Here is a 20184-nt window from a genome sequence, read left to right on the forward strand (position 1 = left end):
GGTGTGCCAGATTTTCAATGTAATTTTAGACACAGTCTTTTGTTAAGGACGACAGAGTTTGAGCTGAAGGAGTGTTTACTGCTAATTCTAGCTGGTTGATTAACGACTTAAACACACCTTGTTATTAATGATAGTAGAGACAGGAGTGTTTGTGAGGTCATCGATGCAACAATGAAATATAAGTTGCTGATGACTTTATGGAATTACTCTCTTCGTGTGTGTTTGCATCTGAGCGAATTTCTTAATATACATATATATAAGGATGCTTGAAGATGCATAAATAAGAAATATAGCTACGTAAATGGCCTAAAGTATATTATATTGATTGTAAAAGAGTAGTGGTGAAAGGGAATAATGGTTTAATTAAACTGAAACATTTGAGTGGTAAGTTGATGACTAACACGGTGTGGTTGAAAGATGATTCTAATGGATTTAAGTACAGATAATAATATATGGAGATTATTTATTATATTTGAAAATATGTCTTAAATGCATGACTGTTGTGTAAGTGTATGTATGTGTACAGGTGTGGGCGGTGAAACGCTGACTGTCATAAGTGAACGTTTCTATTGTGATTTAGATTATTATGGCGAGGCAAGTTGCCTTTGATACTTGGCGAAGAAGTAGGGTCTCCCAAGACATATAAATAGAGGTAGTCTGACCGTGGTAGGAGTGTTGAGCAGCAGTTTTTTTTTTGGAATTTGAGTTGTCGATGACGTAGAGTTTTTTATGTGAGTTGCAAAGTTGAGTATTTTTGTTGTAAAATTGAGTGTTAATTATTGCTCTTAATTGTTGTTATTGTTCGTGTTTTTGTGTCTTCCCGTTGTGGAAAATGGAGAAAGCACCGGTAGGTGGCCAGAGTTATGCGACCGCGACTGGAAAAGGAACAGAGGAAGGAAAGCTGGAAATAATCGAAATTAAGGTTGATCCGAAGAAGATGAAGGAATGTGAGAAGTTGCTGGCGAGGGTCGGAAACACGCTGACGTTGACACCGCCTGTGGAACTGATAGAAGGTGTAAGAAAGAGAACTGTGGTTTTTAAAACCATGAAGGTGGCAACTAGAAGGATAGAGCTCGCGACAGTTGAGGAGATCGTGGAGTGCCTGAAAGGTATCAGAAAGCAAACAACCTTTGTAACTAGAGGAAAAAAATATGCCACCGTGGAGGTACGATTTGCAACAGAAATAGAAGCAATTAAGAACTTTACGGAAGCTATACGATCGGAGGAATGGGTGCTGTGGCCGTCGTACTGTGGTAAACGTGTGGCCAGAGTGCGAATAGGAAAACTACCCCCAGAACTAGATGAAGGATGGCTCATGACAGCAATAAAGTACATCATGAAGGAAGAGGCCAACATATTGAAGGCCACAAGAACACAGAGTGTGGATTATTGGGGATATGGGATCGAACTCACTATCCAGGCAACAGTGGAAGACCTAAATAGAATTGTTGAGGAGATAGCGCTACCCGACGACCAAATATTAAGAGTGAAAGTGGAGGGCAGACTGCCTACATGTTTTGCATGTGGCGAGAAAGGCCACATGAGGGCGAGATGCCCGCATAGAGAACCAACAGGAAAACAGGAAGACACGAACCAGGAAATAGAGACAGAGACAGAAGAAAACACAGCGGAGGAGGGATTCACGGTAGTGGAAAGAAAACGAAGGAGGAGTGGAAGAACAAACTCACCACCAGAGAAACAGAAAAAGAAGAAAGAAGAAATGGAAAAGGAAGCTGTAACCAGAGGGAAGGCAGATGAAGAGGTGACGGAGAAAGAGAGAAGGCAACTACTAAGCAGGTGGATTTACAAGAGGAGGGAACAGCTATAATGACGCAGGTTTCCCCAGCGAAGGAAGAGGATTCGAGAGTTGAAACATCTGACGATGAATGGGATAAATGGTATGGAGTTCGAGAAGGAAATACATCAGTAACAGGAGAAGAAAAGAAAAAACCAAGAAGATGGAAAAACAAGTGGAATTTTGTAACTTACTCAAAAAATAAGGAGACAGAGAAGAAGATTCTTAAATTCAAGCACATTATAAGAATTCAGTTACCAACAGATGTCTATTCTGAAAATGTGAAGGCCATTGTGGTCGATAGGGACACGTACGAAAAACTAAAAGACATGTGCGGAGATAAAATTGATCCGCCCGGAGTAGCGGTGATGTTCGACGAGCTGCCACCATTGATCGAACTCAGGGACTTGGAGCCGTTTATGAGGTATTAAAAAAAAATTTTTAATCTGAAAAAAAAAAGAACAAGAAAGAAGGAAAAAAAGTGTTTTATGTTATAAATATATTTTTTTTTTTTTAAAAAGAGAGAAAAAACAGATAATTAAGAAAAACACATAGAAAAGTGAACGATAGTAAATAGTTTATATAAACGATTCAAATAGTACTGCATGGTTATGGGGCCCATGCAGCCATTTCATTTCTTCATTATATAACATCTCATTGTCATTCGTTTTATGTTTTGTGTCCCCATTGTGGTGTTGTGTCTGTCCTTGTAGTGTCCCCCTCTGTGGTATGACCGTAGTGCCAAATAAAGAAAACGTTGAGTAGCGGTTGAGTAGCAGTTGTGTAGCGGTTGAGTAAAGATCATCCGAAGGTGCTAGATAGCAGTAGCTTGAGACAACAGATACATCAAAAGCGCTTGAGAGAGTATGACATGTCTTTCCACAAGCTTGAAACTCAAATGGAGTTTCTAGAATGATCATCAGGATCTTTTTTAGATGATCGTAGCATTAATGATGTTTTACATGGCTTCATTCTTCTACTTACACTATCTTACTTTGAGTTTCTCAAATGTCTAGTCTTGGTTGTTAATGATCCTCCGGAAGATATCATATCTAACCTTACTGATAACACTTCTTTGTACTCTTGCTTAAATAAGAGGTTTGATTTGTATGACCGAGTGGAAGTGACTGGTTCTCTTGAGCGTCAGCTGCATTTAATGATTGAGTGGTTGACTACTTTTAACTCGGCGAAAACTATACTTCTTTCCTTTGAGCTTTACAGGAAAACTGAAGGTTTTCCTGGGCCTTCTAATCTTCACTTTTTAGGCTTAACTTTTTCTAATGATGTTACTTGGAATGAATGTATTAGATCTATTGATTTAGTATCCGCTATGAAAGTTGGGGGTCTATATATGACCCATTATCTTTCCTTGAGCATAATCTTCATCTTGATAAGTCGTTTAATCGTCTCTGCATGAAATACTCTTGTCAAAACTAGATTAGTACTTCAGCTGGAGTATTTTCACTCTGTGAATGAGTTCAAAACCGAGTTTCTAACATTGTTAATCACATTTTAGCAGCTAAATTTCAATGCTGTCTCTTATAGCCAGACACTGCTTCTTTATCACTCTTCTATAAATATTCTTTATGATCATTGTTCTGCCGAACTGTCATCTCTTGTTTTTTCTTATTCAGGTTAAAATTGAAAAGTACGTCTTTCTACTAATTATCATTCTTTGACTATTGTCGTTCCATCTCGCAAAAGAGTTTCTACTAGAATAGAAACTCTTTTCTTTTCTGTTTTATTTTCTTTTGTTTTTCCTGACAGATAGAAACTTGTTCTAAATGTTGTGTTGATAGTTTTAAGGTTTATCGGGCAGCTTCTCGTTAGAGTTTTCTTTTATTTTATATATATATATATTCCGTTTCTCCCAACAAACCAAGTGGTTGCTTGAGGCCTCTTCCTTGACATTTTGTTAGAAGTGACTTTCCATATAGGAAGATATTTTAATACTCTGAAAATTCTATATCTGGACAATGACAATAATTCTGAGTGACGGTTAAGTAGACAGAAGTAACGAAATATGATTTGATAGGATTCAGAAATACAGAGATGACAAAACGTTTTATTGGTGATGTAAGATTTTTCAGAGCATAGTATTTCCCAGTGTATATTAAAAGATCTATTATTCGACTGTGTATCTCATACATAATTCGAAAGCGACGTGCCTGGTTTCTTATTCTGGTCTCTGAAAGTATAAGTACTGATAAAACACCGATTTAAACGAGTTTGTCATTAATCCGATATAAAATATTACTGACTCTTTGATTTTTAGGGACCAGTTTTTTGTTGCCGATACAATTATACTTTGGTGTTTAAGAGTTTACTGACAATGCATTTGAAATATATTTGTTATTACTAGCTCCTTTCTGGGAAACATTTTTATATCATTTTTATTAAAAAGTCTGTTATTATTCACAGAAAAATGTTTAAGGAGGAATTTGAAGAATAGTTTCAATACATATATTAGTACCCCTAAATTAAACGGCTGATTTTGCCACACTTGATATTTTTCTACGGTAAGTTGGTTGAATTATTTTTATAATTATTGTATTTCCGTTTTCGTATTTCCATTTCTAAGTCAAGTGCTTTGTTATAAGCGGGTGATAAATGTTTGCTCATTAAAAGATAAATTAGTCTTCATGCTTCATATTTTACTGGATTCTTGTTTGAATTATTTGGGAATTTAATCATTTATGGGCATCTTATATTTTTTATTCAGCTTTTCGTATAATGAATACTGAAAGATATTAAGGTGAAAAGAAAGCACTGTACGATTTTTAGGTGGACTTTTACTCTAAAGGAAAAAAATGAAATTTTTAACAAATTATGAATAATTTTATGTATTCTGTGGATTAAAATTCCATAATAATAAACGACGGTCATCTCTGTAAAACCCTTCAAAAATAGATTGTATAAAATGAATAGAATCCGGTAGCTAAGACGTTTAAAGTTAATAATCTACCTAGGATTATGACCAGATTAAATTGTTTGTTAAAGTGAATAAAATTACCACTCAGTTTCCGAGTTTTATAAAAGCGAAAACTTGATCGCTGCATGATCTAGATAGTGCATCAATAGTTACGTTGACTCATATTTTACAACATTCTCTGGTGACTCGAAATACAAAACGAGGAAATGATAATAGATTATTTTAAAGGCAAGCAGTGAATTGAAGTAATTCAATGTCTGAGACGGAGACGATACGTTACTTTTATAGTTTCCTTTGGTCTGGAGTACAAATAAAGGAAAGCAATAGTTATTTGACATTTAGCATCAAATTCAGGTAAATTTATATCATTATTATTAGAGCTGGAATGTTTAGTGTTATCAGTTATAACGTCGAATTGTCAAGTGGGATCTTCATAAGAACCAAAAGAGGACAAATCACTTGTTGAGATCATATCAAGTCTTCCTCCAAAGTATTATTTTCTTTTTCATTACATAAGTTATAGCGATTTTATTAAAGGACCTATTTTAAATTGACAAATATATTTCTTTAATAGAACAGAATATGTTCGCTATTGTTAACCATTTGAGTAAGAGAGCAAGAATGGATGTCCCATGATTAAAATGCTTTAGATATACATGAAGAGTTTTGTTGGTTATAGTCAATATTAATGTCAACCGTAAATACGAGGATATTCTAAAATATATTTCCAATGAGATTCAGACAATTTACTTATGGAAGTACAACCTCATTACCTTTCAGATAACTCCATAAAATCTCTTACATTGAACGTTACCAACAGAGCCATGATACGTAGTCTGCGAATGTAATCTTTTCGATGTAACAAAGAAATGAGAAAAGCTCACAGAATTCGAACTGAATGATACGATCAAATGTACTGTAGATGGATTTCTAAAAATAGCAAAATTAGAGACATGTTTTCTTAGCAAGGTGCCTGGTGTAACATCTTTGCAGATGTAATCAAAAAGGAATCTTGAAATCTTGTTTATCTACAGTACTGTGAAGTCAATAGAAAGTCATTTAAAAGTCGAGCGGCTTTAATCGTTTGAAAAGAAATCCTTTGTTAAAAGCAAAGTTTGAATTCGCAGAAATTTTAACAAGTTGCACATACTCTACGGACATCATCCAATGCGAAGGGGAGGTTGTTTTCGTGAACATTATGGTTTTCTTCTAACTCCTGGATGTCAACTATTTTGATGAAGCTAAAATAGTAATTTACAAAATATTATTGCATCATTGACAGAGTATCAACCGGAGAATGGCATTTTAACCTGTTCGGTATGAAATTTTCTAGTCATAAGCTACAAGTTCGTGTCACCATCTGAATAGTTTATGAGATGAAAAAAATTACCTGCTATTTATGAACCGACTGCACAAAGCAGCATCTTCCTTTTCCACGAAAGAATGGTGTTGCTCACATTTATTAAGTGATCATGAAAAGAATATAAGAGTTATTACATTGTTAATTATATCTAATTGGAGAAACTCAGACTGAGTAAGCCAAAAGATAAAAGTGTTAATTTGTAAAAATCATTTGTGTATACTCTGTGCGGAATCTTTTGAAGCCAGGCACAAAAATAGTACAAATGCTTTTTATTTTTACATTTCTCTTTTCATGATTAAAACATCATGTTTTTTATTCTTTCTTTACACAAACTGATTAAATAAAATATCGAAATAGAATTAATAACAAAAGAGATAATGTGAATAGAAGCTAATGCGCTAAAACTTGACAAAGAAATTAAGAGAAGCAACTGCAACAAAGTATCAGCATGAGTCTTTGCGGAAGCGTGAATTTGTAATGTAAAAGTTAAACATTCATCAATAAAAAAAAAAGCTAGGCAAGATCTTCAAATAATGCGTTTCAATAATTCAAAGCAATGAAGGGCTTCGTTAAGTAGGAACTGGTTTTCAATTAATAGAGGCTGACCAACTTGTAGGTATTTTGATATTCATTTATAATAGTATGGAAATATTCTGTTGATCTTTTGCGCTTCTTTGGGGTTAGATACTTGTCTCATTTTCATAAAATTGTCGAATCGTTTAATATCTGGCTTTAGTGAACCGTAATATATCTAGTAACACAAACATTAAATCATTATTAGGACTTATCTTTTTATAATAACCTAGATTTTTATAAATTCAAGGAACTCTTTTAAGTTACAGTCAATTAATCTACAGATGATGTCATTCAAATATCTAAAGGTATCGGTTAGACAATTGTATGATGTTATATCATCCCCAATTCTTTGAAAAACTGTTACGTGTTGGGGAGTCCAAAAAGAAACTTCTTGAATTGTTAAAGTTTAGAGTTTGAATAAGATATAGTATATTTTTTACCATGATCATGCAAAAGCATACAAAGTGGTGAACACTCTTCAAGTCAATTTTTGAGACAAATTTCTATTTTAGTACATTGACTGTTATTCATTCTGCTACATATGTGTCGAGATTAGCAAATTGATTGATGGCTTTAGAAAATCTATAATTATACGTCCTTTGTTTATTCGACTACAACTTGGGCGCGCCAGAAAAAGTGAAATTTTTGAATAATTCCTTCAGTAAGAATCCTTATAATTGTTCTTCGTAATATCAGTTCTTTTTCATGCAAAAGATATTTTCACTGAGTTTTAGTGATAAGCCTTATCGACTCAGAAATATATTTGAAAATTCTTCTAAGGTTGATTCTCATTTATTTGAACGGACGTAATACTTGAGGGTCTTCCTTTCCTTTGAATACAATTTCAATAGTTTTGTGTCAAAACAAGAAGTCAGTACTGACAATCCTATCTGAACTGAGATTACGAATTGCCAGCAGTTTTTCATTATCTTTCAGAATAAGAGATAAGATACATTACACACATTTCTTATTCATAGTGACATTAGTAAAGATGCAAGAGAAATAAATATATTACATTTCTCAACAGGGAAAAGTAACAGTAACAATCGACAAATGATGAGTTGATAAAGCTGAAACTTCTACCTCCGTTGAGAAGAGCACGTAACTTGACATATCTAATCACTATAGAAATAAAAGAGCATAGGAAATGACCAAATTCACCAAATTCTACAGGTTGTTCCATTACAGAAAGTTATTTTGAAAAGTATCTATTGTAGAATTGAAAATAAAGGAACCTTTTCATACTTAAGAGAAGTATCCTCTCTTGCTACATTTATGGCAAATTGCTTTTCGTGTAGGGCATTTATTTTGTTGACGCCATTTACTTACGCTGAAACGACAGTTGAAATTTTTAGGATAATTTTCTCGCGTGGAGACTGCATAACTACACATTCATCTTGCCTGCTGAAAGAATCCTTGTCATGTAGGATCACTGATGAATGCTGAGTAATTTTGACCACAAACATTGTTGTAAGGTTGTACGTGAACTCGAGCTTGTATCGAGATGTTTGTAGAGTAAAGTTTTCAAGTCACCTATAGAGACCAATTATGAAATTATTTTCACCCCTATTCTCAAAGGCAGTAACTTTCTTAAAATTAAAACTTTTGAAAGTTTTTCTAATACGATAAAACAGTCACGCATAGACCGACCTTGTTGTTGATTGTGTCTGGAGAGAAGGACACTTGCAAAACTTTAATTTTTGGTTGTTACATAAACGCTCAAAAGTTTCTACATTATCTAAGGTGGTGCAAGGCGGCGAGCTGGCAGAAACGTTAGCACGTCGGGCGAAATGCTTAGCGGTATTTCGCCTGTCTTTATGTTCTGATTTCAAATTCCGCCGAGGTCGACTTTGCCTTTCATCCTTTCGGAGTCGATAAATTAAGTACCAGTTGCGTACCGGGGTCGATCCAATCGACTGCCCCCCCCCCCCCCGCCTCAAAAATTTCGGGCCTTGTGCCTAGAGTAGAAAAGATTATCTAAGGTGGTGCAATTGGAGATGATGCTATGCACTGAAACTGAGATAATGCTTGAAACAAAGATAGTTTTAGAGGTTGGATTTTAGATGCGTCTGAGAAATCATGATGAAAATTTCAATGATCTTTCTTCGAAGTGTACATTAATCAGGTATTAGTCGATGCTTGGTACAGTGAAAATTTCAGTTAGCTTTCTATGCTTCAATAATTGTTTCCCCAAGTTGGCAAAATTTATTTGTTCCAATAATTGTTAAGAAGCTACTGAGTAAATTGTTTAGTGAGACGAATAAGATTACGCATCAATATCCAGGTTTATATATATATATATATAAGTGGAAACTCATTCATTACATGATACACAGAACAAAATTTGCATCAAGCAGTATTTCAAGACAATCACCTGCATTGATCCCAGCAAACAACAATAAAGGACTGGCTTTGTGAGCTTTGAAAACTAGTTAGAATTATCATAAAATTCAATGGATTTTCACGATTGTAGGATAATGTTTATATCAGCATTCTTTCGGCTGTAGTGAGATTCGCAAAACTACCTACATCCAATGTTTCATCAATCGCATCACTCATATTCATAAAACTCAAGCAACTTAACTAATCAAAGGCCACCAGCATTAACGAACATAACTATATTCTTAGATCTATTGATACCCTTAGTTATAAGGGCTGTTTCTAAGAATAGGTTTAATTTTATATAGGATATATTTGTTATAGGCATTCGTAACAGCCTTAATAATAACACAAACATTTTAAATTATAATTTTTTAACGTCGATTGTATTTTAATTAAATATTTTTTTTTCAATTAGATATAAAATATGCCACAGAACTTCCCATTATTTAAGCGTTAATATTATTATCTATGAAGTATATCAACCAATATTATCATAAACCATGAATCCACAAACACTTTCTGTTTCATGAGAATGAAGGACAAATCAGAATAACGAGACCCCAAAACATAACTGTTATAAAAATATATCTCTAATAAGAATCTTAAATATTTCAGTAATTTCAGCCATATACAATACACAATACTTTATACTAAACCTATTCCTTAAAACTACGTCATCTTTTTTTTCCTTTCTGTCACTTTATACTGCCTTTTATTAAACCTTATTTTGTATACTTTAAGCTAAACCAACTACAACCAGCATCCTGTATTCCCACTTCACGTAGCAGTCACCATTCAACGTTTCACACTCTTCATTGGCTATAGTAACAGTATTTCATAGCATTTTCAGATTTTATATTGAATTAATAAAATTTTTTTAGTATATTGTGTATGTTTTGTTTATATTTGTACCTTAATGCACTACTTGTTCATTGATCTTTTGAAGTCATAAAGACTGCACACGTATGTGAGATTATGTAGTTGTGTGTGTGTGCGTGTGTCTGTAGTGTATGTTTAGCTAGATTTACGTTTATCTATTTTTTGAAAGATATGATTGTAAAAGGACATATTTTCCAAATTAATAATATATGCCCATATCAATTTATAGCCTATTTTATAAAAATAATTAGACTAACTATAATAAATTACATTCAATAAATTTCTAGAATATAATTTTATTTTTTTCTATATTTAAACTCAATATGCAGTAATTACTCATCGTTAGTACTTAATGTTCACAACAGATAGCATGCTTTTAATAATTAATTTTTACACTCATTTATAAGGCATTATTTTTTTTTTTAATTTTCATTGTCATTTTTTATTATTTAGTGATCTATTATTTATGTATCTTTCACCAGAAATCTTTTGAAGTCGGTACATAAGAGTTGGCGGACAAAATGAAAAGATTAAAATTACAAATACAAAAGGAGGGACATAGAGTCACGTAATAAGTAAATACCGGGCCAAGTATAGCACATCAGACAATCTAAATTGTTTTTACAGGGGTTTATCTGACGTATGTCACACGTAGCAGAACGTTTCCAAAGCATTCATTAAGTAAATTGAACGTTATTATCCCACATAATTATATTCTGGTTTACTATACTTGTTTAAAAATTATATTAAATTAAATGAAACACATCTGCCGAATATTAACGATTATTAATTTACTTTTCACTTTGACTCGATGCAGTTTGTGTCATTTTGTCCGCTATCTTACGTATACTACGTTCGAATGGTCGCTCTTTTGGTGATATACATTATATAGGAATATTAATTATATTCAAATAGTTTAAGTTCAATGTTTATTTATGGTTAGTTATTTTAGTTCGTTTAATATATATATATATTATATATATATATATATAGAGAGAGAGAGAGAGAGACAGACAGACAGACAGACAGACAGACAGACAGACAGACAGACAGACAGAACGACATGGAAGAGTAGAAAAAATTGCACAGAAGGATGACAAAGAAACCCACAGAAAATTCATTTACAAAACGTGGGAGTGTTCATCCCATTATCGACCAAAGCTCATATCAGTTTTGCGTCATTATCGATACGATGGTAAAGAGAAAAAAGCTGGTAGGATAAGTGAACGAACATAAACAAACGATAAACGACAACAGAATGCGAACGAAACATAGTGGAAAACGACGCAGGTAGTTGGTACATATATGAACATGTACATAGATATAAAGGCTATGAAACAGCATTAAGAAAAGACAAGAGTAGAAGTAGCGCGAAAGGAAAAAAGATGCCCTATAGGACTTAAAAAGGAAAGTACAGAGATAGAAAGCTAGTAAAAGTGGGAAGACGGAAGGTCGAGAAGTGATAAATTACAGAAGATAGAGTATTCTTGAATACGTTATAAATGAAAGTCTTATAATTTTGCAGTACTTCGAGTTTCACGTTTCCGATCCTTCAGCTGATAATCAGAGCTTGTTCTCTCTTGCACTGGCTGTTGTTTGAATTTATTTTGAAATATACAAAAGTTATCAAGAAAACACTTATCCACACAGCGAATTAAGTACTTTATATTTTATATTGTCTATTAACTAAAACATTACGTTTAATTTATTTACATATATATTAAGCTAAATGACGAAAGTCCTAGTTTTTGCCTCTAATAATATACTGAAATTATATTTATCACTGTTGCTTCGTCTTGTAAGCTAATGCGAATAAACTTAAGTAACTTCTGCATTAACCTATTTAATTTCCAACGCATTTAAGACATTGTCAAATCTAAATTCACCACCTGAAACACACGCTCATACTTAGGCATTTAAGACATAAATTTTCAAACAAATTTCCTCCAATTATATATATTCTTACATTATTCTCTTAAAATCAATTTTAAACCTGATCATTATATAACCAACTCACACATTCCACTGTTTTTCTTTAACTAAACCATTCCTTTCTTCTCTGTTTTACGATCACTATAATACACTTTTCGTCAATCACATTTAAATACATTATTTATCCACCCCAAACACGTCATTCATCTCCTCATACATACATACATATCTGCACACACTAACGCACATGCATATACATGCATGTATGCATGTATGTATGTATGTACATGTATACACATATGTTGGGGTATGTGCATGTATATGAAAAATTATGAAAATCAACAGTCCAATTCATATACTATAACACCTGAATATTTTATAGACAGAAACAAATTTATATGAGAAACATTCCAAAATAAATTGTTAACTTTCCATGGTATTCGAAACCGCATAAAAAATTGTAGAAGATACGATTTCTAAATTAGGCATTTTAATAACCTCAGTATTCCAACAGGCAGAATTTTCTCTTTGGCGTCTAAAAGAGAACACTAAGAAAGGATGTGATATAGATAAAGACTTGGAGAGGGTAAAAAGGCAAGAACTGTGAAAAGAGGACTGAGAGAATTTAGAGAAAGTGAAAGTTAAAGAAAATCGGAATGGTCGACATCATAAACTAAGAACGTTTTTGAACACTTTTATTTTTCTACTGCTCCATAAGAACACCCAATCCTTTCAACACCGCTTAAATCTTTGCTGTTATACTCCATGGGTATTCGAACCCAAGACTTTTTCTTCATGTAATATTCCGAGATGATTTTGAGTTTATGCATAGGAAAAGAATTCTTAAGAATTACATCTATGAAGACAAACACCGACACGTCTGTGCAGCGGTATATGTATGTATGTGTGTATAAGTGTGTGTGTTGTGTGTGTGTGTGCGGAGAGAGAGAGGGGGGGAGAGAGAGAGAGAAATACACACACGCATATGTATATTGGTTTCCAATTATCTAAATATATATGAGTGGCATTTACATCTACTAAACTCATTAATTTATACTTATAACTACATAAAACTCTCATACGCCAACACATAATAATTCTCAAACTGCATTAATGTACTTTAGAATGTATAGAATATATTGAACGATAAGATCAAAGCTAACATCAAGTGAGCAGACACTGAGTCTTGCCAACTGGAAGCTGCTGAGGTCAGGAACTCTTACAACATTTTCAAAGTCAACTGATGATGTTTTGAAACGACAAGAACTGACAGAAGGCTGAAATAATCCCAACGCTGCTAGTGATTGACATTCAATGCCTCAGTCTTGTTCACACAGGTTAGTCATTACTACATTAGTATGTTTATATATGGTATTGTTGTTGTTTATGAGTTCTAGACCAACTTTGAGTAAGCAGATCTTAGATTAAAGGCCTTCCGATCATGACTATCTCAAACGGTTTTTCCCCCCTTTCAAAAACATTTTTCTTTTCTTTATGGTCAGCAATATGTGATTAGAGAAAGATTTGATGGCAGCATTTTACAGTCAAGCAACTAGATAGAGGTTGTCTGCTTGGATTGTGTTTATAGATAAATTTATTGAGCCACTCTTAAAAATAAATAGGACGTCCATATGTTGTCTCTTCTTTGTATGTTTCTTTCTGTCATCTGATGCAGTGTTTCTTGCTGTTCTCATAACTATGGGACCAGTGATTCGCAGTCTTTTATTGCCATAATTTTATTACTAAAAAGTGAAGATTGTGATCATCATTTTACTTAATTTTGAAAATAATGAAAAAATCAATAAAAATCTTTGCCCTTATCAAGCTAACGTTTGGAGCATGAATTAACATAAAATTTTGATGGATGGGTTAGGGTTAGATCACTTTAAAACAGGAACTTTGTATCATAGAATGAAGGGTAGTCTTAGGTGAGTATGCATCAAGAGGGTTAAGGCAGAGTATTCTAGTATAGTATTAGGTCAGATTTAAGATAGTGTGCACTAGTATTAAGGCAGAATGTATAAAAATTAAAGTAGAGTAAAAATATTGTTATTAAGGCAGATTCTACAAGAGATGAATTAATGTATGCTTGAGCTAAGGGAAAGTATACTAAGATTAGGATTAGAGTATAGTAATTTTAAGACAGAGCATATAAGAATTACTGCAGATTATACGACAAGGATCAGGACAGCATGTAAATGGATTACAGAGGGTTATACTAATATTGGAGGAGAATATACTAGTTACTAGAATTATGACTAGAGAACTGGTATTAAGGCAGAGAGTTCTGGAACAAGTTCAATATATAGTTGTATTACAACAGAGTACACTGGGGTTAAGGCAGAGTATACTACAGTTCATGCAGTGTATTATAAAATTATGCAGAATATACTAGTAATAAGACATAGTATACAAGGGTTATGGCAGTAGATAATAGCATTAAAGCAGAGTACAGTAGGATTAAGGACAACTATATTCAAGGTAAGACAGATTATACTGGAATTAGTCAGAGCATAGTAGGAATTAGGTTAAGTATACTCAAGTTAAGACAGATTAATTTAGGATTAAGGCAAAGTATACTAAATTAAGGTAGTATGATGCAATGTTAATGAATTTTAAAAAGGATTGAGGTATTATGACAGCATACACTCATTATGACAGCATACATTAAAGTAGAGTCTATTAGCATTAGAGCAGAATATACTAGCACTAAGGTACAATATACAGATCTTCAGCTAGTGATGTAGGATTAAAGGAGACTATAAAAGGATTAGATGAGATTATGTCAGTTGAAGTGTGAAAAGTCCAAGATAAAAGTTAGCTTAAATGAGTCTTTAGTCTACATTGATATCAATCTAGAGATGTAAAATATATAGCTTGTAAGGAAAATTATAACAGCAATAACATTTAGCAATTACAGCATTGTTATTATGCTTTAATTGCATAAAATTATTACACTATGATCAAATTAAAGTGTACCATAATTAAGATAGAAATTACTTGTAGCATGGCAGCATATCCAAATATTAAGGCAGAGTGTATTAGTATTAAGGAGAATTATATCAGGATTAGGGATAAAGAATTAAAATATTGAGAAAAGTGCAGAAAATATGAAGGATGAATATTGATCAGTAATTGCAATGATTTTAGATAAATTAACAAAATGACAAGATAAGGATTCAGATAGTGAAATTAAACTGAAGAAAAGAGAAGAAATTCTCTTCTTATGGTTATTTCTATAATTTACAATCAAGAATATTGTTCCATGAAATATAAACAAAAATTGGATAAAATTATATTAAAGTTTCAATATAATTACATAAATAGACACACAGTATTGATATGCTTATAAAAATAGTTATTACAAAAATTATTAATTACATACAGCCATTAATCAATATTTATTTGCCAAATAACAATTTGAGAACAACTAACGGATGAAATTAAATTCTATTTGCTAATCAAAGATTCCCACTCAAATTTATCTATTACAGTAACACCAGCTTTTCGCATATCTGACACAGCTCTGTCAACTGGTGACTCTAGGGGTTCACCCAGGGTCTCGCATTGCCCACAAAAGAAATCCGAAACTCCATTAAGATATTTGTTCATGCAGAGAGAACAGCGTGGTTTATAATTTTGGTTACGAGCAGCACATAAGTTTAAATCAACAATAAAGTCTGGGGCACCAGATATATTTTTATAATGTTTGACAAGATTACTGGAAGAGTTACGAATACAGCTTGTTGTCACACATCCTCCAATGACAACAGTTGATATTTGGTTTCTCATTATCATATCCATCCAATTTTTAATGCCATCAGCATCCATAATGTTTGTATCTGATTTAATTATACATTTATATTTTCTCTCAGCAACAATTGAATCAATTCCATCATAGAATTGAAAATCAGACTCTCTACCAAATGGCACCCTAGTGAATAATACTGGTAATTCCGGTGGTAGAACTTTTAAAAGGGATAAGCAGTTATTGAATGAAGACCTAATCTTTGTAATGTCTTGTTCACCAAAATACCTCATCCATCTTCCAGTGATAAATGAATTCTGTAGATCAATAAGGATGAGTGCTACGTTCTTTACAGACATTGACTGATTCATGTAGACTCTGCAAATAAAACAAAACAAATTCACTTCAATAATTGTAAGAAACAACAACATATTATACATTCACTTGATAAATAAAAAGAAGTAAAATAAATGGTCAAAAAAGTTAAAACATTATACTTGGAGTGGAGTGGGATAAATGGTTATTTATTGAGATAACAGGATGAAGGAAAAGAAGTTACATATTTTAAGAAATTTGAAAATGTTTATTTTTTATATTTTGGACTTTTTAAAAAATAATTTATTTACTTGAGGAGAAGGAAAGATTGTTGATTCCCTGACGCCACCAGACCTGAAGACTAAGTATGGCTAGATGTGGTTAATAAAGTTAAACAGTTGGTAAGAAGCAATAAATTGTCAATAAAACCTACTCAGTTAAAATTTCATTGCAGCTTTTTTCCATCACTCAGTCACTCCATATAAATAGTGCATATTTCTCTAGAATTTCTCATTTTATTAAGATAAATAACTTTTTAATGCATCTATCAAACTAGTTGTGATCTTAGTTACGTTATGTATTGATGATAACTCTTTACACATGTGTGTGTATGTGTGTGTGTTAACATTAGTTTGAACAAAAATCAAAACCTTCAATACACAATGAGGTATAAAATATATTAGAAAAATGAAGTTATACTTCCATGGAAACAGAATTTAAAAAATTCAGCACAGAGATATCTTTGTAGGTTCCTGCACTACATAGCATAGCATATTCTTATCTATCATCCAGTAGTTGTAGCAGAGGTGGTGCTGGTGTTAGGTTTCAGTATTATAGCAAATGTTTCACAAACTGTTTACATTAGTTAAATTTCAGATCTTGTAAGTGTGTGTGTGTGTGTTCTAGATGTTGGGTATCTTCTCATTTGGTATGGTTTCTCATACTTTATTTCTATCTTTTTATACTTTGACCTTTCCAGTAGTCTTCACTTTATGATGAAGTTTTGGCCACTGTATTTTCATTTCTAGATGTGACTTAGCAGTTGGGGGAAGGGGTCTTTTTTTTTTTTTTACTATATGCTTCAGTGTAGCAGTGTTCTTGTATCACTGCTTGAATTTACTTTCTGTCATTTCTATATGACATTTTTTTTTAGTATTGGAGGTAGGGCTAATGGAATTTATTTTATTAATGACTACCCCATTCCTTTTCAGGCTCATCTTTTATTTTTGAAGGTCCTTAAATTTGTGTGATATGAGGGATATTTGGTTGTTATTACAACAGGGTGAGGAAGAATACAGGGTTCTCTTGTTAGCAAATAAATACATTGCTGTTGTAAAACCTTGAAAGGTAGAAGTGGAATATTAATGACCAATAACCAGATAAAATTCAACTTAGTACCATATTCTCCGAGAGTAACAGCACAGATTAACTCAGACTGTGCCATTAGGTATCATTATCAAATCAATGGAGAATGTTTAGTATTTACACCACAATACTGATTTATGAGGGAGGAAGTTGTGCTGGTGGCACTTTGGAAAATCATTCGAGCGAAGTCGTTGCCAGTGCCGCTGGACTGGCTCCCGTGCAGGTGGCACGTAAAAAACACCATTTTGAGCGTGGCCGTTGCCAGTACCATGTGACTGGCCCTTGTGCCGGTAGCACGTAAAAGCACCCACTACACTCTCGGAGTGGTTGGCATTAGGAAGGGCATCCAGCTGTAGAAACTCTGCCAAATCAGATTGGAGCCTAGTGCAGCCTTCTGGCTTGCCAGTCCTCGGTCAAATCGTCCAACCCATGCTAGCATGGAAAGCGGACGTTAAACGATGATGATGATGATGATGAAAGAAGAAATGAAATGATAATCATATAAAAAAAAAAAAACTAAAAAAAAAACAGTAAGAACTAATAGAAACCAACCATGAAAGCCAATAACAGGAACTAGTAAGAACCAACAATGGAAAGCAGAAGGAAGTAGTGGGAATCAGTCACAGGAACAAGTGAAGAAAGAGATTCTATGCAGTTGTTCAATCTGCTAGAAATAGCAACCATATCTCCTTCAAATTAGGACCTACTACTTTTTTAAAAGTTAAAGGACACATTAGGGCATATAACTATGCTTGCATAAGAGGGGGGATGGTCATAACTGGAATGCTTTTAATTATAGGTCTACTGTTTCAAGATTGACCTTGATCTAAACAATAGTCATTTCAGATCAAACTGTGGTAAGAGCAACTAAAGTGATGGATGTTAATGGAAAATCTCAAAACACATTCAGCTATCAAATCATAGTAGATTACAGAAGTGGAGGAAAACATGTTGAATGAGATTTACATGTTAGAAATAAAGAAAAGTTCAATAGGTGATCAATGAAGAAATCAATAATCATTGCTACTACCTTTCCCATTTGCATAATCTAAAGATGTTATAGCTCCAATATTGTCGACTTTTGATAGGTACCATTGTAGCATTGTCTGATTGACACATTCCTAAAGGATTTTCTCTATTTTTAATTTAGGCCAAATTTAAAGTTTTATTGTCCATTTTAATTTAAGCCTAAATTAGAAATGAATAAAAACCTTCAGGAACATGTCAATCACAACCTACAATATTTATAATCAAAAGTACATGATACCTAAGCAAAAACATTTTTAGAATATGCAAATGAGGAAGATAGTAATAATGGAAATGAGTATAAATTCAAACAAAAAAAACTGTGATCATAAAAGCTGTAATAGATGAGAAGATAAATTAAGAAACGTAAATAGAATGCATTTCCCTAGCATCAGCACAACCCAATAATTGAAACCTATAAAAGAATATATATATCTTTATGAAATTAAGTGTCTCGACATTCAGGTAAATGTATGTCACTGTATCAGAATAGAAGATAATTAAGTTACAATAAATTAGATTTGGGAGTAACAACAGATTTCAAACCAATAACAGCTAAAATAGGCTTAATTTGTCATCCTGTTTAACACCACCAGCTGTCCTCATGGGAACTTTTACTGGAGCCCGCTCTGTTGCAAGCAATCCAGTCTAGAGATAAATTCTTTTTTTGAGGGCCACCATTTTGGAGGCCCTAAAAAAGAAAAGATCATGGGAGTTACCTTTTTTTTCTGAGGGTCATAGAAAAAGATTATAAAATGAAAAATAATGATGAGCTAAATAAAGGGAAAGAACAATGACATTTGGGTCAATGTCAAGTGAAGCTGAAAGAGAAATGATAAACTACCATCCATATTTGATGGCATAAAAGATGCACAGACATATTAGATGCATCCCAATCTCTGCAGTGCATATTCTGGAAAAAATAATGTTTAGTGCATTAAAGCTTATGGAAGATTGAACTTCACATAAAGGACCTGGAATCATGTTTTTAGGCCTTTTTTGGTGGGGTGGCAGAAACAATCTTTTTCACTCTAAAACAGAGGTTCCTAACCTTTGAGTCTCAACTTAAATGCTGTTATGGTTTAATTCTAGTATGTTTACAAAGCCCAAATCTTTTTCCTCCTCCTCCTCCTCCTCATCATCATCATCATTGTTTAATGTCCTCCTTCCATGCTGGCAAGGATTGGACAAGAGTTGGTCACGCAGGAGCCTGCACCATGCTTTTGTGTCTGTTTTGAAGCATGGTACAAGCTCCTGCCTGGCCAGCTCTTGTCAAACTACCCAACCTATGCCACCATGGAAGGAGGACATCAAATGATGATGAAGAAAAAAATTTGGACTTTGTAAGCATACTAGAATTAAACCAGCTTTTGCGTTGAGACCCAAAAAATGGGAACCTTTGTTTTAGAGTGATAAAGATACTGTTTCCACCCACTCCACCCCACCAAAAAAGAAAGTTTCTTTTGAAATATTTGATAAAACATTTACTGCAAACAAAAGTAGAGAAATATTTCTCCAAAGAGTATATGAGTATATGTTAATTTTATAAAATTAGCAGATTTTTCTGTTACTAATCTTTAAACAAAAGTGTCACAGTATATTATTGATTTTACAAAATGGATCAGTATGATGAAATGTTAGAAAATGCTGATCTAAATGAAAGGGATCTCTACAGCAAAGTGGATATTCTAAATATTTAAAGTTAGACTGACAAATTAGTATGATTCTAAACAAGTATATCGGAGGAGAAAACTGCAACATTAACTTTTCCAATTTTGTAGAACATAGATGCAAAACAGTGAGAGAGAAAATTAAAACTGGAGAGATACTATAACCAAACATCAGATATATTCCAGACACTTTAAGAAAAC

General features: G+C 33.2%; 1 protein-coding gene across 5 annotated transcripts in view; it reads right to left on the reverse strand.

Annotated features, from left to right (window-relative positions):
* Positions 1–15245: 15245 nt before the first annotated feature.
* The window catches only part of LOC106869601 (uncharacterized), a 49773-nt gene continuing 44834 nt past the window's right edge, over positions 15246–20184 (reverse strand). For all 5 annotated transcript variants that reach the window (XM_089347967.1, XM_089347966.1, XM_014915408.3 and 2 more), the window contains one exon: positions 15246–15985. In XM_089347967.1, coding sequence (XP_089204093.1) covers positions 15310–15978 — 669 coding nt within the window. In that variant the 5' untranslated portion in view covers positions 15979–15985 and the 3' untranslated portion in view covers positions 15246–15309. The remainder of the gene's footprint in view (positions 15986–20184) is intronic.

Source organism: Octopus bimaculoides, chromosome 2, assembly GCF_046866305.1.
Source record: "Octopus bimaculoides isolate indiv1 chromosome 2, ASM4686630v1, whole genome shotgun sequence".
Taxonomy (NCBI): domain Eukaryota; kingdom Metazoa; phylum Mollusca; class Cephalopoda; order Octopoda; family Octopodidae; genus Octopus; species Octopus bimaculoides.